General features: G+C 46.1%; 1 protein-coding gene across 1 annotated transcript; it reads left to right on the forward strand.

Moving 5' to 3' along the window:
- The first annotated feature begins 6241 nt into the window (after positions 1 to 6241).
- FIGLA (folliculogenesis specific bHLH transcription factor) lies at positions 6242 to 11512 on the forward strand. Its single transcript, XM_046661833.1, is given in 4 exon segments — positions 6242 to 6442; positions 9339 to 9491; positions 11116 to 11376; positions 11378 to 11512. Coding segments are annotated over 4 exon segments (750 nt in total).
- The last annotated feature ends 15941 nt before the right edge of the window (positions 11513 to 27453 follow it).

The raw sequence follows: 27453 nt of genomic DNA on the forward strand, positions 1-27453 counted from the left end.
CTCAACCCATCAGTTTCTCTAAGAGGATTCTTTAAACTCTCCCATATTTAACATTTATCTATGTTTATCATCTCATCACACTCTTGTATTTCTAATAGCTTTTGATTTATGTATTTCAGTGATACATTGATGTCTAAGGATTCATAACCATTAAACCTACTTGAAGAATTTTACTTTTTATCAATATTCACTCAATCAAGGAATATTTATTGGGCCTCTACTATGTGTCAAGCGCTCTTCAAGGTGAACCAAACAGATAAAAATCCCAGCCCTCGGGAAGCCAGCATTCGAGGACACGCAGCCACTTCTCACAGCCACAGGAAGGAGTCCTGTTGAGCTCGAAACCTGGGGTGGTGACATTCAGGAGTAGCAAGCAGCTCTTCATCATCATCCAGCCAACCACAGCCTGTGATCTAAAGCTAACGGGACAAGGACAGGGAGAGAGGAAGGACTCTCCTGCTCACACTCCAGGGTCAATTCTCATGCCCGGGCTGTCTTTTCTCTCTGCCAGAGGAGGTTCTGAAAGCTGCAATTTCCCCAAGAGAGAGCCAAAAGGATGAGGAATTAAGTTCTCCTCAGACTGAGTGGAGCCATCGGGGGAGACAGAGTGAAGTCCTCATTGTCCTGGGGGGAAGTGGTCAGCTTGTCACTGTGGAGTGCCTGCCCCATCCTGCCTCTGCTGTGGGACCCCTGTACTCTTGTGACCATGGACTGCGCTGGTGGCAATAGCAGGCTGTGATAGCCAATTGCCACCACATGGGGAGTGCTGTTGGCACCCTAGTGCCCGCAGTCTTTTCTCCCAGAGCCGTGGTTTCCAGTCTTTCTGGGTCTGAGGACCCGATTGTGGTTTGGGGGAGAGCCAGATTCTAGCACAGGGAGAAGAAGGCATAGACTTTTTGGTTGTCATGAAATGACCTCCCAGGCCTGGTTTTCTAGGGACAGGGGAGAATTTCTTAGTCAGGGGAGTGAACACACTCTGGAGGAAGAGGTCACAGCATTTTGAGGATGATGGAAGTCACTAGTTTAGAGGAAAATGTACACATGCCAATAGTCGGCAACTCTGAGTATCCTCTACCAACAAACATCCCAGCTGTCCATGCTCCAGAATTCTTACAACACTTGCTCCCATATACCCAGATTTGGGCCTGGGCCTTGGCCCAATCACCCGTGTATGCCTACATCATGCCTGCTGGAAAGACCCTCTCCCTTTGCATTGCTCTCACTTATAAGGGTGAGTTATAAGTGGCTCTACCTCTATCTGCGGTTAGCAGTTCCTGCAGCTCAAAGCTAATCAATCCCAGGACCCCTACCACCGATGAAAGCCCTGGACCCCAGTGAGAGCCACAGAGGAGTGAGGAGGCCAGGGTTGCCCTTGGGACAGGTGAGTTAGGATAGAAGAGGGGCCTGCCACTGGGCCTCAAGAAGGCTTCCTCCTGCAGGACAAGGCTCCATGCAGCAGGGAGTCCAAGCACAGCTGTCCCTCTTTTTCCCCTGCCCTCCTCAAAGCAACCTGCACCCCGCTTCCTCTTGAACCTCCCCAAAGCCCAGGTTTTGCTGCAATTTTACTGTTCTAGGCTCTGACAAGCCTTTCCCACTGCCTCCTAGATGTATAGGTCCCAGGACCAGGATTTCAGGTCCTCTTCAAGGGGACCCCAACGGCCCTTTCATGACATGTCCCCTCAACCAACTCTGATCACAGCTTCTGCACTATTGCTCAAAACGTCCCTCTGCCTGAGTCACTTAGGATTTGTCTGTACAATAGCAAGTTTCTGGACATTCTGTCTGGTTCGTAAACCATCATTGCTATGGTAGCCAGTACTTACAATATGGTGGGAGTTACATGAAGTGGGAGAGATTGGCGCTTATAGACTCAGGCTCTGTGGCCAGACTATCTGGGTCCAATTTCAGCTTTGCTCCTTTCTAGCTGGGAAAGCTGGTTACTTGACTTTTGTGTCTCAATTCCCTCTTCTGAGTACATCTCTCTTGAGGCTGTTGTGTGGATTAAGAAAGTTAATGCATATGACAAGCTTAGAGTAGCACATGGCCCACGGATCCCACTGTACAAGTGTTAGCTGTTATTGTTATGCCAATGGCCTGATTGACTCCTCGCTACAATTCCAAGGAAGCTTCTATCACAATGTTGGCTTTACAGGTGGCAAGATGAGGCCTAGAGAGTTTGAATGACTTGCCCAAATGTGTCACAGAAGCTCTTCCTCTCTGAGCCATGACTAACTCTTGGAGGCTGCTTAAGTCTCAGCTCCTCTATGAGGCCCCTTCAGCCCACAGGGCTCTAGGTCTGCATCAGCCCCTTCGCGAGGCTGCCAGGCATCTTTCTGCATCTTGTCAGAGCTCGAAGCTTCTGGCTGCCGCTGAAGCACAGCCGCACGAAGCAGAAGGACTTGAGCTGAGGCCCCTGTGAGGAAACGACCTCTCACCAGTTTTCTAGGAACAAAGCCTGTAGGTCTATTCCTCTTCTTTATTTTTGGAGGAGAAGCACTTCTGACCCACTGTTAACTCTGCTCTGGTGTGGCCAAGATATTAACCCCAGCTCATGCCCATGGGGGTGGAGGAGGAGGAGCATGAAAGAAAGCGAAAGTATGGGCTATGGTGAGCAGGGCCTCAAGAGAGGACCAGGGCCTGTGTGTCAGGGGACCAGTCAGCCAGAAGCCTGGGGGTGGGCCCACGGACCTTGGGATGGAGGCCACTCAGACCTTGAGGAAAAAGAACTGCAGTGGAGGCAGCAAACCTGAGTTCTAGACTCAGCTCCGCCATTGACCAGCAACGTGACCTTGGCTAGTCACTCAACTTGTCTGACATTGATTTTCTCATCTGTACAATGGGAGTAAAGTGTAATTCTCAGGAATGTGGTGAGATAAAATAATACATACTATGTAATAAAAATAATATGAATTTATGTGAATATGAATAATAATCTGAAATTGCCAAATTGATTTGGATAGGAATTCTGGGCAACGTAGACTTGTCTCTTTATAGTTTTTGATCCCTTTTTAAAATTTCATTCTTTGCCTTCTCTCATTAAAGCTGTTTTTTAGCAGCTCTTTCATGTCTCGACTGAGTTAAGGAGATTAAGGGAGCTGTGTCTGAGCCAGGATCTGGTCGGTGTGATGAGGGGCTGCCGAGGGCCCAGGCAGACGTAGGAGGGGGTGATCCTCTAAGCTGATCCAAGGGTAACGAATGGGCAAAGATTGATGAGGTGAAACTAGCGGGCATGAGATGGAGCGAGGGGCAATTTCTCTGTGTCTTGCTCGGGATGGAAGATCCTGTGGATTTGCTCCCTCAATGCCCATCCTCGCTCCCTTTTTCCAGGGTGTCTGTCTGCATTGCAGAAGCAGGAAGGGCAGAGCCCCATTTTTCAGAACCCCTTGTACCCAGGATTCCGAATGCCAATTAAGATGATTTCATTAGGAACAGTTGTGTAAGATTGTGAGCATGGATGTGAGGCAGAGCTCGCCTTCCTGTCCTTTCGCCTACTTCCTGCAGGCAAGCCAGGGGGTTGGGACTTGGCGTTTCCCTGCAGCAGTGGTCCAGAGCCTCTTCTCTAGCTTTGAGTGGGTGACTGGCAGCTGCAGGAGCAGTGGCTTCCTGCTTCCCAGTCTGCAGCTTTGGTGGTGTATTCTCAAACTCAGAGCTCCTCCGGCTCCTCCAGCCCTCCCAATGAATGTGTAAGCGCCTACATCCTTGAATTAAATCCCTAGAAAAGTTTCTGATCCTGCTCTGAACCTGGGGCTCAATCCCTGCCAGGCACCAGAGATGTCAGAAGCATCTAATGGGACAGCTCCATTTTCAGAAACGACACCCAGGAGCAACGATGGAGGAGCAATGATTTGGAAGGAAGCTAAGACCCTGAGTGACCATGAGGAGCAGAGATGCACCACTGACCTACATCTTTCACACTGTTAGAGGAGAGAGAAATAAACCGTCTTGTTCATTAGGCCATTGCATTATTGGGTGACGGCAAGCTATTGGCACTAAGTCACTATTAGGTGTAACGCCTTAGCTCAAATTAGCTCACATGATTGCCCTCCCTCAGAACAGATGGCTCAGTGTAGGAATTTAACTGACAAGAGGCCAGGAAGTTATAGTTGGAGTTGACGGAGGGGAGTATGAAGGAATAAAGTCTGGAGTTCTCACACTGGGTTCCAATGCACACCAGCTTATCCTCTCAAGGGTTTGGCAATAAAATAGAATAACGCCAATAATGTCCTTGGAAAAATAAAGTTCTCAAGGAAAGTTAAGTAAATGGGTAAACTATCTCCATTTTAAGCTTCGTTCCCATATATTTGGCTCTTGTTGCTTTCTATCTGCCTCCCAGCAGAAAATACCAAACGAACTTGGAGCAAACAAAATTATTTTCCTTCTTAAAAAAATATTTTTTTTAATTCTAGAAGTGACCTATGCTTATTGCGAAAAAATGCAAGCAATATAAAAGATGGGATGCATGGATCATATCTCCCCACTCCCAGGCCCACTGCTCAGGGGAACCCCAGTTAAGCATTTGGTGTGTTCTTTTCTCTTCCCCTTGCCCTTCCCTTGGAAGCAGTGCTGTGGTGGGAGCTGAGGAGGGGATGGGTCTGAGGAGGTGGCTAGGAAATTGGTTATATATGAGAATTGTGCAAATAAGTCAATATACTGAGGATAACCAGAGTCAGGTTTCTGGCTGTTGGAGAAAGGAGTTATAAATAAGGAAAGGGGGAAACTAGAGAGAAACCTGAGGTGTTAGTTTGGAATTGGAGGTATTAGTGTGAACTCATGCTTTTTAAATATATCTATCCATCTCTATACACAGATAGACAGATACAGCTGTATGTGTATGTATGCTTGTGTACATCCCTGCTATATTTCCTGTCTGCAAAGGGCTTAGAAGCAATGACATCTCAAAAGGAATGAACAATAAAGCATCCAATTTTGGTTTCTAAATCCCACCTTCCACTAAAAGGAGAATTGACTGATTCCAGGGCTGGGGCTAGGAAAATTCAAGATAAGCCTGGAACACGTTGTGACTTTAGGCACAAGTAAGAGAGTGCTCAAAGAATGATGGGGTCACGTCCAAAGGGCAGAGGAGCCAGCTTGAAGGGGTTCCCACAGGCCAAATCTGGGAAATTTGAGCATAGAAAGAAATAATGATATGAATGAATTACATCTTATTGAATAAAACAGACATTCATGAGCTCATGCTGACATAAATACAAAAGGAATAAGTAAATGGGGAGAAGGGAAAGTTCTTCCCCACAGTAGGCTGTCAACCTTTTGGCCATATTCAGGGAGGTGGTTAATTCAGGCAGAAAGCAGCAATGCATGCTAAGGAATATCTCCTTACAAAATGTTTATCAATTAAAAGGAAAAATTAGTTTATGGTGAAGGAACCTGGACACCACCTTGACCAGGTGATCAAGGTGATGTGATCACTGGTGGGATAGGTCAACATCATTTATCTACTGATGTGATGCAGTTGAAAGGCCCAGCGTCTTTTCTACGGGGTCCCCGCCCAGAGGGCATGACCTGGGTCTGGACATGAGGAAAGATTCCACAGATCCAGGTTGGACATCTTTCGGAAATGAAAGGATTCGACCCTTCGAAATTGTCAAGGTCATGAAGGCAGGACAAGACTGAGGAAACGCTTTAGAAAAAAACCAGTTCAAATAGTTCAGAAAAAGAATAAGGAAAGTGGAAATATTCGTGGAGAGAAAGAGGGTGATGGAGCAAATGTGAAAACAACTTGAGAATCTAGGAGAAGGAGATACAGGACCTCTTTGTTACTATTCTTGCAACTTGTTTTGCAACTTTTATTTATTTTGAAATGAATTTTTTAACAGGTTTTGTGTATTCATCAAATTTTTCTGGTAAATGTGTATGTGCATATGTATATTTGCATGCATGGGTATACATATACCCAAAAGCTCAGGCCTCATTGCAGGCTCATTAAGTCAGAATTTAGGGGATTTGTGCCCAGGCATGTGGATTTTTTTTTTTTTTAAAACTCCCCAGGTGATTCCAGTGTGTAGCCAAATTTGAGAGCCAGCGCTACAATGCAGCGTGCACGATAATCACCTGTGGAGCTTGTTAACCGCAGATTCCTAGCCGGACCTGCAAGAGCCGGACCCGGTTTGTAACAAGCCGGGCAGGAGGATGGGCGCAGGTGGTCCAGGCCCCCGGCGGCCTCGCGCCGCCCCAGGTGCCCCCGACGAAGGGCCCGGCCGCCCGCCGGCCTCCGCGCGCCGCCATGGACGCCTTGCCCGGCCTCCTGGGCGTCCCGCAGGCCGAGGTGCTGGAGGACGTGCTGCGGGAGCAGTTCGGGCCGCTGCCCCAGCTGGCCGCCATCTGCCGGCTCAAGCGGCTGCCCTCGGGCGGCTACTCGTCGACCGAGGACCTCCAGTTGGTGCTGGAGCGGCGGCGCGTGGCCAACGCCAAGGAGCGCGAGCGGGTGAGCTCCACGCCCCGCGCGGGTCCCCGGGCCACCCGGGACTGGGCCAACTTCCTCTCCTCTTCCCGATCCCCGCTGCCCACCCCCGAACACCCGCTCAGGACCAGGGGCACCCACTCACCGCCCACTCGTGGGGCCCCAGGAGACTTCGACCTCCCGCGGGCCGGCTCATGTCCTAGCTTGGGAGTATGACAGTGGCCTTGTCACTCTTCGCCCTCGTCCAGCTGCTCGTTCGCGGCTGCTGGGGTGGCCGCCCCACCTGCTAAGCCCCCGGACTTGTGTGGGAACCGGGTCTGGGGGGCCGAGGAGGCCCCTGACAAGTTGGAAAACATCGCCCTTGGGCAGGTGCTTTTTCAAGGCTTAGAGCGCAGGAGGCGCGCTTTGGTCTCACAACCTTGTGCGCTTGGGTGCACGGCCCCCTCAGCTCTTCGCCCTGCTTTCTGCCTCGAAGCACAGATGGGGTGAGGGGACCTAATGGAGGTTACTCTTTTCCTTACTTTAAACAAAGAAACACAGTGCCCCAGGCTGCCCCCAGACTCCCACTCAATCCCCCCGTCAAGAGAAAGTGTTACAAAGTCAGGCGCGGGCGGTAAACCACCGACCGGAATGGTCCTCCGGCCATGGGCCGAGCGGCATCTACTGGTAGCTTTTAGTATTTCTAACTAAACTGGGGCCCCAGACTTGTCAGGTCCGGTCGCCTTTCTGCCCTTTGCGGTCTGTGGGGTTGGTTGCAGCAGAGGAGATCCTAGAGAGGGAAGGGTGGGCGGTGGAGGACGGAGGGGGCGCACGGCGAGGCCTGGGACCTGAGGAAGTTCTGCTGGGGGCTGCTCCCACCCGCTGCGGGCCCGTTAGAGGTGTAGCTCTGGTGAAAGGACCAAGTAAGAATAGAAGTCTTAGGGGAAGTCGGGAAAATTGCAAGAGTGGAGCAGCATGGTTTTACCAGGCACTATTTTCAGAAAGACCAGTCTGAAAATAACCCTGTGGTCTGATGTGATGACGTGGCCCTCAAACAAGATTCTGATCCAGTATTTTGCATTTTAAGTGGGCCTTCCCGCCAGAAAGGAATTGCTTTCTATGGGGAACTGGCCCTGGTGTTATCCACTATTTTGAAACTAATGACTTTTATTCTTTATAATGATAAAATTAATACACTTGGAAAATATAGAAATGACTAAATAGAGGATGGAAACTCCCATAACACAAATATAACTAGCATGAACTATCATGTACGTATATATCCTCACAATGTTTTTTCTAGCAATGTGTGTGCATATATATAATTTTACAAAACTGTGATTATCTAGTGCATATCTTTGTATATTTTCACTTAACATTATCAAAAGCATTTCCTCATGTTCCTAAGCATTCTTTCAAAGAACAACTTTTGATTGCATAGTCTGACGTATAAATGGACCATAATTTATCCAGTCTCGTATTGTTGGGCATGTATGCTTTTTTTGCAGCTTTTTACTGGTACATAAATCTATGTGCATATCTGATAATTACTTTAGAATAAAATGCTAGAAGTGGAATTACTGGGATATGTACAATTTCATGACTTTTGATACAAATTGCCAATTGCTTTCTGGAAAAGTTTACTATTTTTTATCCCCTTTTACAAGATATAGGACTGTTCCTTTTTTCCATCCCCAGTGCTGGGTATGGTTACCAAAACAAAATGTTACCAGCTTGGTACATAAAAAATGGTATCTAGGGGCCGGCCCAGTGGCGCAGTGGTTAAACGTTCAAGTTCTGCTTCAGCGGCCCAGGGTTTGCCAGTTCAGATTCCGGGTGTGGGCATGGCACCACTTGGCAAGCCATGCTGTGGTAGGCGTCTCACATGTAAAGTGGAGGAGGATGGGCACGGGTGTTGGCTCAGGGCCAGCCTTCCTTAGCAAAAAGAGGAGGATTGGCAGCAGTTAGCTCAGGGCTAATCTTCCTAAAAAAAAAAAAATCTAGTTTCTGTTTTAATTTGTAGTTCTTTGATGAGTAAAGCTGCATATTTTCATGTTTATTGGTCATTGTATTCTGCTGTGAATGGGCTATGTCAGTCGTCCCCTTGGATGTGGGTGGGAGCGGGCTCTCGATATAAGTGAGTATATTGGCTTTGTGGTGGTGTGGGGGCCAGTTCTTCCAGGGCCTGTGTTCAGCAAGGGGGTGATCATCAGAGTTCCAGGCCTTCAGACCCTAGAGATTCAAAAAATAAAAATAAATAAATGAGGCGGCCCATTCTACGCTTCAAGTCTCACCAACATGCAGACTCTCTGGACTCTAACACTTCGTATCATCAACTCAGCTGGGAAAGAGGTTGAAGAGTTGATGGCACGGTGCTTGACTAGATAGGTCTTAGTACGTTTTATTTATTATTATCAGTACCACTTATTGAGGACTTTCTATGTGCCAGGTCAGGAAGAAGTGTTTTATGTGTAACTGTGTCACTTAATCACCCCCAAAAAGCTACAAGGTGGGTATTTTCCACTTTGCAGGTAAACAAACCACAGCTTGGCAATATGAAGTATCCTACACACTCTTGTAAAGCTAAATGGTAGAGCTGGGTTTTAAATCCTGGTGTATTGACTCAGAGCTTTTAGCCCCTACCCCCGCTGCCTCTGCCTTGCACTGCAGTGGGTCTGCCCTTAGAGGAAGAGGAGGAGGTCACGTGGACATGGACACGCCTCCAGCCCATCCGCCCACAGAGCTGAGTTTACGCCACTCCCCTTTCTCTGCCAAGGAATACACTGTATCGTCAGGGGAGCGGTGACTCTTTGGCATGTGCCTGCTTAGATTTGCACAAGACAGCTGTGGAAATGAACCCTCATGACCCCCTCCTGTGGTTTGGGGGGATATCTGTACCAATTAGCTTCTCTGTGTGTCAATGTCCCTTTTTGTTTTCCAGATAAAAAATCTCAACCGAGGTTTTGCCAAATTGAAGGCACTGGTGCCATTTCTTCCCCAAAGTAGGAAGCCTAGCAAAGTTGATATTCTTAAAGGTGCAATTGAATACATCCAAGTTCTCAATGATGTTTTGGAAGGAGCCAAAGACTGTGAGGTAAAGAGTTAAGAAGTTATATCCACCGTTTATTGAGCCCTTTCTATGTGCCAGGCAATGTTATGTATACATTCCAGTTAGTTTATAACACTCCTCTGAGCTGTTTATGATCCTTGTTTTACAGAGGAGGAAACCAAAATACAGGGAAAGGCCATGCAGTTAGGAAATGTCAGCACTGGGGTTTGAATCCAGGTCTGTGTGAGCTTTGGAGGCTAGTTCCTGACCATCTATATATTTAGCATCTGTCACTGTCCAGGGCACTCAGCTCCTAACTGCCGAATCTTTAATAGGACTGTGGCGGCTGGGGCACGAGAGGAGGCTTCCATAAACCCACTCTGTGGTGGTGGTTTCCCTTTAGCAGGACAGACAGCAGACAGGACACAGAAAGGAAGATGCATTTCTTTCCCCAAGGGGCCTCCCCTGGGAGCGGCCCTTCCTGAGGGACAGCACTGCTGGAGAGCTCAGCAATGGTCTGGTGATACCAATCTCGAGGGGTTTTGAGACCATTCAGAAGAACATAAATGAACCTGCTTTGCAAACCGTAAGGCACCATAGTGTCACCACCGCTATCAGGGTCCTCAGCTCAGAAGTATCCATTAGGTAGTGGCAGGTGTGGGCTAATATTATGGGCTTGTTCCACGGAGAGGCAAATCTTCAAGGCCTGAAAATGGATTAGTTATCAGAAGAGGTAAGATAGGAAGAGACAAAGGCCTTAGAAATGAGCACTAAGTGACTCCATTGACAGGAAGGAGGAGCCAACAGAGGGAAGGTGGAGAAGCAAGATGGGGTCCTAAAGTCAGGGAGGGGACAATCTTGAGAATCCGAGGGTGGGAAGTAATGTGAGAAGCTACAGAGAGTCCAGGAAAGGCACCCAGGCCCAGCATCTGAGATGTGGAATAGGAGTGGCCCGGAAGTCAACTCAGAGGGGGCGGAGGGCGTGTTGTTGGTAAAGGTCTGGAGTCCGAGCCGAGGGAGGTGGCAGACTGCAAGTGCGTTCAACCTGGAAATCTGAAGCTGGAAAGAAGGGTCAAAATAAAGGGAAGTAGAAAAGCCGTTAGAGCCAGCGAAGGTCTTTTCTAAGTTGCGGTGTGATCGTGTTTAAGGGGCAGAAGAGAAGGACAGATAGTAGAGAGAAGAGAAACTCATTCTAGAAACTTGGGGCAGAAATAGCCAGTATTTTTAGTTTTTTGCCTTGTCCACAAGTTCAACTTAGGTGCCTCCTGGGAGGCTTCATTCCACCATGATGGGAGCGGATTGTCCTGTTGACTAGACTGGACGGGTGGGTTGTGGCATGGGCATGGTGTTTGCACATGTGCTGGTGGCTGTCTTAGTTTTTCCTGGGATATTAATTGTGTAATAGAAGTGCTTTGTTCTGTGCTACATTCATTATAAAACATAGGATCTGTTCCATGCTATAATCTTCCTGTTGCGGTTGCCCATTGCACAACACTTTAAGGTTATAGAAGAACAAAATACAGTCTATTGAGCAATGATTTTTCTCTCCATAATCACTTAAGCCCTGATCACTTAAGTGAAACTTCATCGGTTAAAACTTTGAAATACGTTGATTTAAAACTTCAAAATCTGACTGTCCTTCTGTTTGACAACTGAATATGATTTCTAGAAACAAGACCCAGATCATCAGAACTATAGCAACAATACTTCTGAACCACAGATATCCTTGGCTAGAGAGCTATCGAGAAACATCACCCAACATGCCGGCTGTGCTGTGGGCTTGAAGAATGAGGAGGAAGGGCCCTGGGCAGACGGTGGCCGTGGTGAGTTGGCATACGCTTGCCGCCAGTGTGTGGTGTCTACTACTGGAGTTACCTCCCCAACCAGGAGTCTGGTAAAGTGCTTCTTCTTAAATCACCATGTAGATGTTAAAAAAACTCAAAGTGCATCCCTTGAGGTGTGTGGTGTTTTCTGTGCTAAAACATGATGGAAACAAGGTCATTTTGCAAAAGCGCCTAGGTGGCGAGGTGGAGTCTGCCAGTTTGGCAGATCTGTTACTAAAATGAACTGGTAAGCAGCTCAAGGGGAAGGCAGCTCCTCCAGAATCACCCAACACAGACCGAAGCTTATTTTTTTATGACCCTAATTAGTACATCAAAAGGTTTTCTGGGTTCTGAGGTCTCCAGAGAAAGAAAGAAGTAGTTTGCCATACATAAAGCTGCATGGTGATACCAAATACAAACACACTCGCTCACATACACACTTTTTTTTTTAATTGGCCTTGTTGGAAGGCAGCATTTTCTACGTGATTACAAAGGAGTTTATTGTGACAGCTCTTAGTCCTTTGCTAAATCAACAAAGCCGCTGGACACAGCAGCCTGCTTCTCCAAGTGTGGAAGATGTGCTTCTTGCCCTGCTGTGTCTCCGTGTTACACAAATGAGACCCCTTGCTCCATCCTACAACACAGTTGCTGCTGAAATGAGAAAGGCTTCTGGAAATCTGGAACCAAGCGTATTGTAACAAGCAAGTGACGTAAGGGACTGTGTGGGCTGTGAAGTCACAAATGATGGTTGGTGGTGGGAGAATGTTTAGAACAGCAGTTGAGTGCAGGCTCTGGAGACAAAATGCAGAGGTTGAAACCTTGGTTTTACCCTCACTAGCTGTGTGACCGGTGAGCTGCTGAATCTTGCCAATCCTCAGTTTCCCCATCTGTAGAGTAAGAATGATAATTGTACCTGCCTTGTACGTAAGGTAACTGTGAAGTTCAGATGACCACGTCAGCTAAGTGTGTAGTGTGGTACCTGGCGTGTCAATGTTCGCTTGGACATACATTATTAAGTCTGCTTGACTCACTGTGAGCCATCAGTATTGATTGGTGAGCAATCAACAGTGAGCCGTAAGCATCCTAGCTCTGTTTGTAACAAGGGTTCTGGGTTTTCTCACTTTGCTCTCTCCAATGCTCCACTCTGGTTTGAGATCTTACAGGCTTCCTGCTGACTGGCTGGCCTTGGCTCCCATTTCTGATTTGATTACTGCTTTCTAAGGATTCCACTTGTGCACATGTTCAGTCTAGATTTTCAAATTCTGGCCACTTGAGAGATAAATCTTCCCTTGCTGGTTAACCCATAGGAGACACAATTCCTGTTGGTACTACATGAGCTGACAGGGAATGACTGAGAACAAGAGTGAAGATATGACCTCAACTGAACCTTGAAGCTAGTTATCTAAGTTAACAATAGTAATTCTTCTACAACTGTAAGTTTCAATATCTTCTAGATATTAAGGCAAGAATCTTACTTGCATTTAGTCCTCACCGATCCTTATCAGGTAGGCATCACCGTGTCATTCTCATGGTGAGCTACCTGGCTATTCCCTCCTGTCAGGCCTGTTGGACCTGGTGGCAGAGCAGGCCTATGCGTGGTAATACCAGCAGCAAGGATGTACGGGAGGTCCTTGTTTTCCAAGGATAATTGATCCCGGGGACAGGTCATTTATAGTAAATTGATTTAAAGTGGCTATTAACGTTTTCTTGTAGGAAATAGAAAAGTTCTGACCGGAAGTTTCTTTTAAAGAGACAACAAGACACTTAAATTTTAGTCTATTAGCTAACCGAGTTTAAGTTATTAGTCAGAAGAGTGTGCTAATTCTTAGACTGAACAAAAAATTAATCATGTATTTGAGATTTTTATATATGCATGTAACTTCTGTCAAGTGTGACTTCCAAGGCCTGAATATAGAGAGCCATTTTTTGCAGAAGCATTTTAGGATTTCATGTTTTTGTCAAGGGTTTCTCATTCTTTGACATTCAAATTATTCATTTTTAAAATAAAAACATTTATTCTGAAACAATCGATTTATAGAAATGTTGCAAGTACAGTACAAAGAACTTTTTTCTTGACCCATCCGAGAGTAAGTCGCCAACCTGATGCCCATCACCCATTCCTTTACTAAAGTAATTACTTTAGTGTGCATTCCCTACCAATGGGGACATTCTCCACAGTGCAGCCATCAAAATCAGGAAACTAACATTGTGGCAGTACTGTCACGTAATCCTCGGGCTCCGTTCAAGTTTCATCAACAGCCTCAATAATGTCCTTTCCAGCAAAAGGACCAGCTGAGAATCATGAGGTGCATTTAGATGTCATGTCACTTTAGCCTTCCGTTTGGAACAATTCCTTGGTCTTTCCATGATTTTTATGACCTTGACACATTTGAAGATTACAGGCCAATTGTTTTGTAGACTGTGTCTTGATTCAAGCATGTCTATTTCCTCCTGACTAGATTCACATATGCATCTTTGGCAGGAATATCATGGAAGTGATGCGTTTTCTACTCATTGCACCCTGTTAGATGGGGGAGATTTTGATTTGTCCCATTATTAGGGATATTCACTGATCACTTGCTTAATGTGGTGACTGCCAGATCTCTCCACTTTAAAGTTAGCCTTTTTCTTTTGTAATGTGTATTTTGTGGGGAGGTGCTGTGTGGGGAGGATATCTAGATATCCCATTACTTATCAAAAATTCCATAAAACTTTTTACTTGGAAATAATTATAGATTCACAGGGAGTTGCAAAGATAGTACAGAGAAGTTCTATGTACCCGTAACTTGGCTTCCCCACATGGCTGCATCTTATGGAGCTATAGTACAGTATCAAAACCAGAAAATTGATATTGGTGCTATGTGTGTGTAGGTCCATGTAATTTCATCAAATGTGTAGATTTGTGGAACCACCACTGCAATCAGGATACAGAACTGTTCCATCACCATAAAGTGCTCCCACATGCTACCCTTTTAGAGTCGTACTCACTCACTGCCCCCACTCCTCCACTCTCCCTAACCCCTGGCATCCATTAATCTGATCACTATCTCTCTAATTTATCATTTTGAGAATGTTATATGCTATATGGAATCATGCAGTACATAATCTTTAGAGACTGGCTTTTTTTGCTTAGCACGATGCCCTTGAAATCATCCCAGTTGTATCAATAGTCAGTAGTCTGTTCTTCCTTTTTTTTTTTTCACTTGAGGAAGATTGTGTCTGAACTAACATCTGTGCCAATCTTCCTTTATTTTATGTGGGATGCCGCCACAGTGTGGCTTGATGAGTGGTGCTAGGTCTGTGCCCAGGATCCAAACCTGCGAACCCTGGGCCACCTGGAAGCAGAGTGCATGAACTTAACCACTATACCACCAGGCCAGCCCCTGTTCTTCTTTTTTATTGCTGAGTATTAGTCCATGGTATGGAAGTGCCACAGTTTAACCGTTCACTTATTGTAGAACATGTTGGTTGTTTCCATATTCATTTCATTTTTATATTATAGACACATGGTTTTATATTTAATTCAGTGGATTATTATGTCATCATATAATATCATATAGTATTTCATGATTTGTTATTCAAATTGTCCTCATTGTGGCCAGTGACAGCCCTTTCGAGTCAAACCTTTCCATTCGACAAGTCACCATCATTCTTTGATCTCTTCCATTCCAGCAGGAGATGTTCCGAGCCGGCGCATCTTGTACCCTCCCACCTCCAGCCCTGGAATGAGCCTTTCATCAAGGACAACCCGTGTGTAACTTGCCTCCCACCTCTGTGCCATCTCCTCCCTATGTGGCTCTTCTCCTCACCCCTTTTGGGCTTTAGCACCTGTATTCATTTGCGAGGGCTGCCATAAGGAAATACACAGGCTGAGTGGTTTAAACAGCAGAAATTTATTTCTCACAGTTCTGGAGGCTGGAAGTCTCAGATCGAGGTGTCGGCAAGCTCAGTTTCTTCTGAGGCCTCTCTCCTCGGCTTGCAGGTGGCCCTTCCTGTGTGTGTGCCCCTGGCATCCGCGTGTGTGTCCAGATCTCCTCCTCTTATAGGACACCAGTCACACTGGATTGGTGCCCACGCTAACAGCCTCATTTTAACTCAATCACCCCTTTTAAGGCTCTGTCTCCAAATACAGTCACAATTGGAGGTGCAGAGAGCCAGTGCTTCAACATATGAATTCGAGGGGGAACACAACGCAGCCCATAACAACACTCACAACAAGCCACCCCTCCCCCCCCAAGAACCTCTCCCTCTCTCACATTCCACTCGGGCCACTCCCTCCCCCAGGCGGGGATGCCCCCTCACTCTGCTCAGCCTCTGGCTCACTGTGTCAGGTTGCCTGCACACGTGGGTTCCTGCCTCGCTTGGCTTGGGCTTCTCCTCCCTGTGCTGCGCCGGCCCTCTGCCTGGACACCCTCCTTACCCAGTTTGGGCTCTTACAACTCATGCCAGGCCGCCCTTCCACAGCCCTTCTCACTCTGATTAGGCTTTACTGCTCTGCACTGGGCCACCCCTCTGGGTGGCCACTCCTCACATCCACTTGGTCTCTGACATCCTGTGCCGGGCCACCTCCTTGTGTGGATGCTGACCTCACCCTGCTCAGGCTCCCATAGTTCACTCCAGGCCACCATGGCTCCCCCTACCTCACTGTGACCCAACTAACAGCCTTAGGACTGAATTGTTCAGGAAAGGGAGAGAGAAATCTTCTTTTCTTTGAAGTGACTATCTTTCTGGCTAGTTTTCTCTTTGTTACTAGATATAACTCTGAGATCCTTATTTGCATGTGGCTTGAGCATTTTGGACATCACTTTTACTAACTTTAAAAAAGCATCCATTTTACAATTAGTAACCAGTATGGATCAAGATAAAGGGCCAAGGAAACAAAGCTGAGGCTGGCCTTTATTTGCCAGATGATCCTCATAAGGCTCCAGCCCAGTTTACCTGAGGGGTTGACTACAGAGGGTTTCCGGATCCTGGCCAGGTACCCTAACTGGAGACCTGGTGACAGCTGGTGTGGTTCATTGGACGGAAATGCATATGTACGGAGGGGTTTAGGATTTGGGAGGCAGGCTGCCTCTTGCTTCTGTTTGCAGGAGTGGCCCCCTTCTTCCCACGCTTGGAGTGGATCTGAGGAGTGGCATCCTGGTGCTGGCAGAGATGGGCATTTTGGGGGGTTTGGGGATGGGGTCAGAACAGGCTGTGCCAGATCAACAACATTCCTGAGAGGCAAAATCCCAAATGAAGTTCATAAGAATCTGCTGATGGCAGGGATGGAGATTAACCTCTCCAGCCAGAGCAGGTTCACTTGGGGACTGAATCAGCAAGTTTGTGTGTGGATGGAGAGGGCCGTGAGCCACGTAAAGCCACAGCATCTGGCCTTGATAGCAATAGGGATTAACGTCAGGGTCCAGGCAAGGCTCCTTTCAAATTGGACTTTCAAGGTGTGAGATTTGCTGTTTTGGGACTGGGCATGGCTGGGTGGCAAGATGTTCACTAGCCCACCCTTGTTTATTCCTTCTATTTGTCACCTGTGGCTATAGCTTGGGCATGTCACATCGTGCAGGGCTCTAATTTGTTCAATGTTGCCTGTGATCCCGTAGAGGTGGTGTCCCAGGACGAAGGCCACCCTTAGTGTTGGAGTGAGATGCCAATTGTCCTGGGGTCAGAGGGGCTCTGGAAAGAGCTACACAGATGAATGTAAGTGTCTGTTATGGGGCCTGGATGTGCCGTCATCGTGTGCTTCTGAATTTTGGCCTGGGTTCTAATTTTGGGGAGTTTCTGAGAGAAGGAAGCCTATGTGGATGGTGGATTTCCAGTACCCCCTCTGCAGGTTGTGGTAATCTGTGTGTGAAATTGATCACTGGGGACATTTCTTCTAATAGCGTGTTAAGCTCTGAAATGAGATGCTCTGGCTAGTTGGGATGAATTTATTAGCACCCTGGGAAAGCCCTGGAGCATCTATCTTCTGTCTTCCATCTCACATTTCCCCAGATAGTGGCTCTATGTGATAGCAAAAATTCTACCACAATAGTGTGGTGTGGCTCTAAGCTTTTCCCAGGGAAGCACATTTGTCTGCCCAATGTTCACTGGTGGCCTAGGGGGCATATTCTGATGAGTTTAGTCCATGGAGTATTTTAAAAAATTGAACTTCCTTTTTGATGGGATGGGTGCTCTCTGGTTTGTCAGTCCCCACCACCCCTTATTGCATCACCAGTTTAGGCATGTAACTTTGCAGCCCCAGACCAAGGGCACTGGGGCTCAGAGGAAAGGCTCCTCTGGTGGTTGCATTTGGCTCTGGGATGTTATCGTGTCTTCTAAACTCTGGCGGTTTGTGGGTTTATGCTGTGATGATATGGATGCTGGTTGTTCTCTCTGGAACTTTGGAAAGGTGAGATCTGGGGCATGCAGAACAGGATCCATCTAACTTTGGAGTGATGCCACCTCTGATGGTGGATTCCCCAGGCTGCAGCTACTCAGGAAGAGATTCAACAGCACCAGAGGAAGAGTCTTAAGGCCCAATCTGATGAAGATAAGAAGAAAATGTCAGAAGGAAGACAAATTTCTATTTCTTTGTGAAAATAAGAGAGGGAGATTTCTTTTGTTGGAACTCTAATTTTTTTATGGGGACAAAAGATTGAATCAATCATGGAATTGAGTTTATTGTGTGTGAGTGAGTGTGTGTGCCTGTGAAGTTTGGTGTGTTTGACAAGATCCCTACCTGGTATGGGCTCCTAACCCTGTCACTGAGCTAAGGATGATTTGAGAAAGCCAGTAATTTCTTTTCCACTTCTCTGACATGTAATGGACCTGGTGGCCAAATTAATTGAAGTAAGACCTCATCTATTCTAGTGGACTTCTTGAGAGAATATTTATGAGTTTTACGAAAGGTCCATCTCATCGGTCCCACAGCTATACAGAGAAGAATGGCAAGAATTGGATGGAAGGGTCTCTGAAGGTGGAGGCAGGACTTCTCTGAGGTGCTGCTCGCCTCCCTTGAGACAGTCAGCTCTTTGGGTTAGAGAAAACCACCAAGTGCTCGGACCACATTAGCTTGTCCCTGAGGGAGGTCAGTGTGTCCTCCCACCCTCCACGCTCTCCCCTTATTCTAATCCCTGGGTTATCCACAACAGATCAGGGATGAAATGGACTCCAAAGGCATAGTGTTAAAGGTAGCTCTTCTAGTGGGGGAGGGTAAAGGGATTTTAAATGCAACTTGATTATTTTTAGGAACTCTTCCGGTCCTCTTTGGAGCACTCTCCTCCTTTTTGGAAGACTTTTCCCTCCAGGAATGTGTCCTTCTAGGAACTCTAGTGTGGAAGATGGGCCTGGGGCACCTGCCTCATTGGGGTACTCTGAGGTGAAAGGAATCCAGGAGCAGAGTCCCCATGCATCTTGTGATTTGGACCAGGTCCCCAAGGGAAGAGACAGACCACATAGGGCTTGGTGGCCAAAGCCCTACTCATTATAAGGGACCTTCATTTGCTGGAAGGTCATCTGTATTGCTCTTCCTCTAGACATGAGACAGTGAGGCTGTGGCCACAATGCTGGGTTCTGATCTATGGGTCCTGGCTGGACTTTCACACACTGATGCAGGATTGACAATTATGAGCACAGTTTAGATGGGAAGAAATGTAACTTTGTACACTGTATTCCAGTTGTTCTGAGAACCCAGTAATACCCTTATGACTCAGATGGTGGGAGAATTCTTTATCTTGCCTCCTTAAGGTCTATCTAGTAAATACTGAATCAGCATCCCTATGGGGGCTCTTTGCCTCTTACTCGATCTCCTCACCCAAGAGGATCTCCCCACCCGCCTTCTCCTCTAGGTGCAGTGGGGAGTGGATGCACTACGGGGGCTGGAATGGGAGCACTCATGTATGTTTCCCCACCTTTGACCCCAGGTAGTCCTCTGGCCCTGATCGTGGGCATTGTTGAGCTGACATCTGCTCCTGACCCCCATGGCCCCATTGTGCCTTCTCTTTTCTTTAGGCCAGGCTTGCTGGGCCTTCTCCGTTCAGAACCCAGAGCTCTTCTGGTCTCCCTGGCTTTCCCACTCCCAGGCAGGCTCAGAGGCTGCTCTCAGGCTCATATACCTGATGCTGTCCCTCAGCTATGTGGCCGCTAAATTCCTGTCAGGCTACATCCTAAGAAATGGATACAAGTCCTTGCTTTCCTCAGAGTCCACTTTACCTTTCCTGAGTCTTATTATCATATGTAACTCTTCCCCATCCCTAGGTCGAGGCCCAGGATGGCCCGGTACAGGGGCCCTTCTCAGGGATCAGGCAGCTTCTACACACTAGTTCCGTCCTTTCTGAATAACTACCTCCTGCTGTTTTAACATTCCTCTCTGGTTTGGGTTGTAGGAGGTCTTCTTCTCATCATTTCTTGCCTCCTCCCTGCTCTGTGACTACCTGATGAGCAGCCATCTAAGCTCTGGTCCATCAGAACCTACATGTTCATTACTCTCCCTTTCAACAGAGTCAGCTTCTTTCAAATGAGAGCCTTGCTTTTCCAGACTATTGCTAAGCTGGGAACTGAGCTCTAAAGCTGAGTAAACAAGGAATTCTGGCCCGTATCTATCTAACCCTATCCCCACCACCAAGCCTTGGCTCAGTAGGTGGAGGGAAAAGTAAATTGGATAATGTGTCAAATTATCCAGCTACACAGCCAACAACAGGAGTGTACCCACCTTACTGAAGGAGTTGAGCAGCAAGCTGGGTTTCTATTCCTCAGACCACCCTCTTCTTGGACCTTCAACTCCTTCACTCAGATGAGACCAACAGGCACTTTTTTCCTAACTGTGAGAATAAGACAACATTGATCAAATTCAAGTTTTCATATTCTGATACTTAAATATTACATTCCTGGGATTTTCCAGTTAACTCTTAAAAGCAAAGACAGCGATGTATAATCCATGAGACTAAATCATTCTTTAACCCTCAGGTAAACACAGCAATATCTGAATTTGTTTCTTAGCTTTAAAAGGTTCTAGACATATAAAAAGTTAAAAAAGTATAAATAAAACTTCTAAAGCTAAATTTGAACTCAAAAAAAGAAAGCTTGATCCGATGTATAGCGGAAAGACTTGATCAAGATCAGAAAAAATAGTGATACTTATTTTGTGCTATTCCTGGCAATTTATACATAGTAACCTATTTAATTTTCACAACCACCCTGTGATGTACAAACAACGATATCCATTTTACATGTCAGGTGTCGAGGCAAATAACCAATAACCATTCTATATATAGGCGAGAGAAGGTGAGTTTTAATTGAGCCAGGCTGAGGACTATAACCTGGGAAGATAGCCTCCACAAAGGAAGACAGTGTTCCAGAGAAGCTTGATTTTTCAGTACAGTTTTTTTTTTTTTTTTTGAGGACAATTAGCCCTGAGCTAACATCTGCTGTGAATCCTCCTCTTTTTGCAGAGGAAGACTGGCCCTTTGCTAACATCCGTGCCCATCCTCCTCCACTTTATATGTGGGACGCCTAGCACAGCATGGCTTGCCAAGCAGTGCCATGTCTGCATCCAGGATCCAAACCGGTGAACCCCGGGGTGACCAAGTGGAACGTGCGCACTTAACGGCTGAGCCACTGGGCCAGCCCCTCAGTACTGTTTTATCCCTTTTTAGAACAAAGAACACACATCAAACACACCCAGGATGCATATTCATCAAAGTTTCAAAGAGATATTCAGTTGCAGATTAGCAGGTCAACATGACCCTGATGGTGGGAAGGGAACTTATCTCAGCAGTACTGGTCCCAGTGTTGTGGAGGCGAAGCATGCATCCTTGTCTTTAAAGAGTGCATTCTTTTACTTTGCAATAATGTTTAATGCATTCTTCACTTTAATGGTTAAAGCAGATGTGCAATGTATGTTTGATAGGCATAAGTCCGGCTTCTTTAGTTCAGGCCAAATCAGGTTCAAACCAGAATAGCTACCCCCCATATACCTCAATATGTGACAATTTCTTATCACATGAAACTGAGGAACAGAAGTTAAGTAACTTGCCCAATATCCAGAGAGTCAGTGAGGGGGTGGAGTTGAGGGATGTGGGTAATAGTGTTAAACCCTCTAACCGCCTTTCATTCTAACAAAACTCACCCTTGAAATGTAAAGAAGAGCGAACTAGGAAATAGGTAAATGTGTTTTTTTAAGCTAAATTAAAGTATTTGATTGTAGTATTTTATTATCCCTGGTGATATATGTCTAGTTTCCAATATCTGAACTGCCTGATCATGATTTGAGTGACTTTATTTTTCAGTCATGGATTTGTTTTTTCTTCAAGTTGAGATTTCAGAAAATTGAGAAGACTCAAATGATCTTACCATCTTAGTAAAACCACTGACGGAAATGTACTAAAATGCTTCCAAAATTTTCTCCTATACCATTGAATTTGCAAATTATACAGTACAAAACATTGTGTGTTCTGTTTTTTCTTATTCTACCATTGGCATGTTTAGAGGTTACTATACGGTCTTTATAACAAGTTTTAATGGGCCATTAAATGGGACAGTGTTCTAATTGTGGGACATTTAAGATGTTGTCAGTTTTTCTCATAAACATGGCAAATAACCTGATATGTTTAGCTCTTTCTGTATTTTATTTTTCTAGGATAAATCCCCAGAAGAGAGACTCCTGAGACACAAGTAGGTACAATCTATGATTTGGTGCATAGTCCCAATTTATAATACCATTAGCTCTGTAAGAGCGCCAATTTCATCATATCCTTGCCAAAATGAGATCTATTAAAATGATAGAATTTTAATAGTAAAAAATGGTGTCTTATTTACACATCTTTGATTACTAATGAAATGAATTTTTTTTACATATTTCTTTTGTGATCGGTCTGTTCTTATTCTTTAGCCATTTACAATGGACTCTTTTCTGTGTTTCAGGCTCCCTCAAGTGTGAAAAGTGAAAAGACCAGCCCAGGGCTACCTTCTTGAGACAAATAAATGCAGTCTTGAAAGTTTTGGAGTCTCTTTTTTAAAAAACTTGGTATTATCTCAATTTTTTTTTTAACAACTACCTTTCAAATGGTCCTGTCTCTCATAAATTTGCTTCCTCCTTAATTTCATGCTTTGAAGAAATAGGCTTCAGGGCCTTCAGCCTTCAGTCTGATTTCTTAACCTCATGAAGTTTCCATCCTCATCTTCTCAGGACCTATACCTAATGTCTTTCATTCCATCTATTTTCATCACTTGAGGAATAAGTGCCTGTTACCCTTCCTGGGGAAATTAACCTTTAATAGGAATACAAACTTAGCCCCAAAGAGTATATGGAGTCGTAAGCATTGGTCAGTGGGAGTGAGAGTTTTCAAGGCTATCTAAATACCCAGCTAAGGCCACGTGGCACCTTTGTGCAAGTTTGACCTTGAGCACAGAGGCAGTCTTCATCTTTACAACAATTGCTCACAAAGACATAGCACTTAATACATGCTGGGTCTTTTCCCCATACTTTACGGATGTTTTGTTCTCATAACAGTCCTATGAGATAGGCATGATTATTCTTGATTTACAGATGGGGAAACTGAGGCACAGAAAGTGTATAGTCTGCTCGGGTTGCCATAACGTAAACTATAGACTGGGTAGCTTAGATGACAGATATTTATTTCTTGCAGTTCTGGAGGCTGGGAAGTCCAAGATCAAGGTCTGAAGGGTTTGGTTTCTGGTGAGGTTGCTTCTCCTGGCTTGCAGACAGCTGCCTTCTCTCTGTGGCCTCACATTGCGGGGAGAGAGTGCTAGAGCATGCATGAGCCAGTGAGAGAGCAAACTCTGGTCTCCATTCCTCTTATGAGGACTCCAATTCTATTGGATTAAGGTCCTACCCTAACGACCTCATTTAACCTTAAGGACCTTCTAGAAGCCCTATCTCCAAATACAGTCACTTTGGGAGTTAGGGCTTCAATATATGAATGGGGGGGGCGGGACGCAAATCAGTCCATAGCATTCTGCCTCTGGCTCCCCAAAATTCATGCCCTTATCACCGCATGCAAAATACATTCACTTCATTCCAACATCCCCCACAGTCTTAACTCATTCCAGCCTCAACCCTAACGTCTGCAGTCCGCAGTCTCATCTAAATATCTCAGTCGTGTAAGGGTGAGACTGGAGATATGATTCAGCCTGAGGCGAAATTCCTCTCCAGCTGTGAACCTGTGAAAACAGGCAAGTTATGTGCTTCCAAAATACAGTGGTGAACAGGCCTAGGATAGACATTTCCATTCCAAAAGGGAGAAACTGGAAAGAAGAAAAGGACGATGGGTTCCAAGCAAGTCCCAAACCTAGCAAGGCAATTTCATTATATCTTAAGGCTCCAGAATAATCCTCTTTGGCTCAGCGTCCCACTTCTAGGCCCACTGGGGTGGCAGTGTCACCCCATACAACACTCTGCAGTGGCCCTACCCTCTGAAACTAGGAGGAAACAGACTTGCCGCCTGGGCCTGTGGTCTGAGTGGCAGTCCCGATGATCTCTGAATCACTTTTGGGGTCATTCTTCTTTTTCCTTGAAGAATAGTGCACGTTGCAACTGAATAGCTCTATGGTCTCGTAGAATCCAAGAAGTCCAACGGCCTGCCTTCATTCTGTCCTGCGTTCTCTGTCCCCTTTAGTTCAATCTGGCAGTGTCTTTGCTGGTATAATCTCGTCTCTATTCCTGGCCTCTGCTGAGATGCTGATTAAGTCCATGGGTTGCACCCACGATCTCTTTATCAAATGGTTGTTCAGCTACACGCTTACTGCTCTCTTCAGAACAAGCTGTCTCACTGTTTGCAATATCGATAGGCTGAGAATTTTCCAAATCTCCAAGTTCTGGTTCCTTTTTGTTTAACAAGTCTTCTTTAATTGATCTCTCTCCTTTTGCATTTTACTGTAAGTGGTAAGGAGGACCCAAGTTGCACCTTCAACAGTTGGCTTAGAATTCTCCTCTGCTAAATATTCAATTTCGCCACTTGCAAGTTTTACCTTCTGTGAAACACTAGAACACAATTGAGCCAAGCTCTGCCAGTTTATAACAAGGATTGCCTTTCCCCTGGAGTCTTGGGCCTCTCCAACGACTGTGTGTGGTGCCTTGCTGCCCTGCGTGGTTCCTCTCATGTGGCTGGGATTAAAGGCGCAGGTTATCTCATTTTGATCAGTAATAATAAGACTGTAAGCACTTCTACCTGGTCTCCCCTTTTGTCTGCATGACAACGCTGGGTGGTAGCAGACGGCATTAGTTTTCTAGGGCTCCCACGACAGAGTACTGCAGACTGGTGGCTTGAAGAGCAGAAACTTATCTGAGATCAAGAGATGAAGGTGTCAGCGGGGTTGGTTTCTTCTGAGGCTCTCTCCTTCCTGTGTCTTCACCTGGTCTTCCTTCTGTGCTCGTCTGTGTCCACAGTTCCTCCTCTTATAAGGCCCTATTGGATTAGGGCCCACCCACATGACCTAATCTTTTCCTCTTAATTATCTCATGTACTTCATTAAGTATCTCTTGAAGACCCTATGTTCAAATACAGTCACATTCTGAGGTACTGGGGGGTTAGGACTTCAACATGGAAATTTAGGGGGCACATAATTCAACCCATATCAGAGAGTAAGCACTGTTACCCTCACTTTACAGCTGGGAAGTGAGACCCCAGGGTCAGAGTCTTTCCTGAGGCCACACAGTCATGGGGACCAAGGCTAGAGCCCCAGGCCCTGGACTCTCTTTCCACAGCAGGCTTCAGCCATGGGTTTGGCTGAACTTTTACTTGTTGAGAGAGTGATGTCTTCAGGAGATCTAGTCTTAGAATTTATCATTGGTCTTGCTTTGAAAGTGCTGTCTTTCCCCCCTCCTGTCTTAAACTTGATTCCCTTAAAAGTACGCCATGATTTGTAGTTTATTTGGAAGGCGAGCCCAGGAAACACCAATGGGGAGCAGGAAAGTAATATAGGGAAGAAAAGCCAGCCTCTACAAGATGCATGGCTGACAGGTTACTGCTGCGGGCAGCCAGGGCTCAGTCCTGCTGAGGCATTCTGGGAGACTATGTGCAACATGCCTCAGAGGTGTCCCCCCAACACGCCTGGCATGAGGGAGCCAGGCTGTTTATCCACTAACTCCTGATAGTCGTTGGTTGAGAGCTGATCTCCTAGGGTGCCGATTCCTCCAGCTCCTCTGGCATGCCCTGGGGAAAGTGGTTGATAAGATTGCCTGGACCTGGAGAGTGCTAAGGCACCGTATTAGTTATCTATTGCTGTGTATCAAATTACCACAACCTTAACAACCTAAAATAACGTGTTTATTATCTCACAGTTTCTGTGGGTCAAGAGTTACACCTGGGCATGGCTTAGCTGGGTCCTCTGCTTCAATGTCTCTCTCAAGGCAGAAATCAAGGTGTCATTCTGGGCTGAGGTCTCAGCCGACAGCCTGGCTGGGGAAGGATCTGCTTCCAGGCTTACGTGGTTCTTAGCAGAATTCTTTTCCTCTAGGACTTTTGGACTGATGGGTTCAGTTTCTACCTGCCTGTTGGCCAAATGTAGCCCTCAGTTCTTTGCCAGATAGATCTTCCCAACATGGCTGTTTGCTTAGTCAAAGCATGCAAGCCAAGAAGGCAATCAAGAGAATCAGCTAGCTAGATGAAGAATCTTATGTATCGTAATTCCAGAAGTGACATCCCATCCCCTTTGCTGTATTCTATTGGTTAGGAGCAAGTCATGGGTCCTGCCAGCACCTAAGGGAAGGTGGCTACACAAGGGCATGAGTACCAGGAGGTGGGGACACTGTGGATGTCTGTTACACTGCCATCTGATCTCTTTACAAGTTATTGCTGGCCAAAAACATTTTTGTCAAGAGACTTGGAGATTAGAAATAATTTTACTGCAGATAAGTCAGAAAATCTAATTTTAAACCCTCTGGTCATTGAGGGCTAGCCAAAGGTGATCTTTCTGGGTACAATGTGGAGTCTCCTATGCTTTCCTGTCCCTACTTAAGGGTCAGGCGTCTTGGGCTTTCTGCAGTGGGAACTCTGAATTCCAGTGATCGTCTCATGACAGCCTGTGGAGCTACCTAGTTATAGTTCCTTTTGTTGGATTTCAAAGTGAATTTGGAATTGAGTGAGTGAGAACTTCAACTATATTCCATATAAGCTATAATATGGAAATTAATATAATGAGGTCTTGTTTCCTTTCTGACATTGAACAATTCCTAAAGCCACAGGATGGCGCCACTCTTCCCGGCGTGCCTCATAGTCAGATGTTATATTTAGATGACATCTGGGAGAAGCTGGAGGGACATTTTTTTTTTTAGAGTCTGTGATGGCTAGAAGAGCAGAATCGGTTTTTTGGGAAAAAGAGAGTATATCAGTCTTATCAACTCTATCAGTCTTGTACTAGTTCTTTTTAAAGTCAATTTTTTGCCCCCTCTGAGAGGCCATGTACAGGCTAGTGGTTAGGGCTCACAAGCTCTGGAGCCATAACGCTTGAGTTTGAATCCTGGCTTGGCCACCCACTAGCTGAGGGACCTTGGGCAAGTGTCATAACCTCTCCGTGCCTCAGTCACTGCATCTGTAAAATGGGATAGTAACAGTATCACCTTCATAGAGTTCTTGTGAGGATTAAATGAATAAAAATACATGTAAAGCCCTCAGAACAGTGGCAGGAGCCAATAAGAATTTTCTATTATTAGTTTGAGAAAACTAAATAATACACCAGGAAGAGAAATTTTTGAGTGATCCTAGAGATGACCAAGTCCCGGGATTTATGAAACGTGCTATTTCTGGACTAAACAAAAATTCTTGATTCCCTTTTGGGGTTCTAGTTCAGAAAAGGGCCCACCATACCTGTGATTTCAGGGCTCTGGAGAAGGCGTTCCTGACTTCCTAGATGTTGACACTGGGCACCAACAGAGCATGGCCACCTGGAGTGTCTCAACCAACACAGCACTTCCTGGTTCTGGCCAGACGGACTTCTGGTCCTGGTGGCTGAGATGCTTGTGGTTCCAGCAGATTTGACAGGAGAATGGGGAGAGGCTTGAGGACTCAGGGATTCTGAAGATGAAATGGGAAGGAATGAGAAGCTCTGAGTGGGGAAGGAGGGTGTCGAGACTGGGGGATGGAGGGGTTGGAGGAGCTAGGGCAGAAGGACAAACTTTCCTCTGGTGTCTGAGATTGAATGCCCGCCAGCTGTTCTGCGGTTGCGGTGGTGGGCATTTTCTTTTTTTCCAC

The sequence above is a fragment of the Equus quagga genome, chromosome 5, assembly GCF_021613505.1.
Source record: "Equus quagga isolate Etosha38 chromosome 5, UCLA_HA_Equagga_1.0, whole genome shotgun sequence".
In the NCBI taxonomy this organism is placed as follows: domain Eukaryota; kingdom Metazoa; phylum Chordata; class Mammalia; order Perissodactyla; family Equidae; genus Equus; species Equus quagga.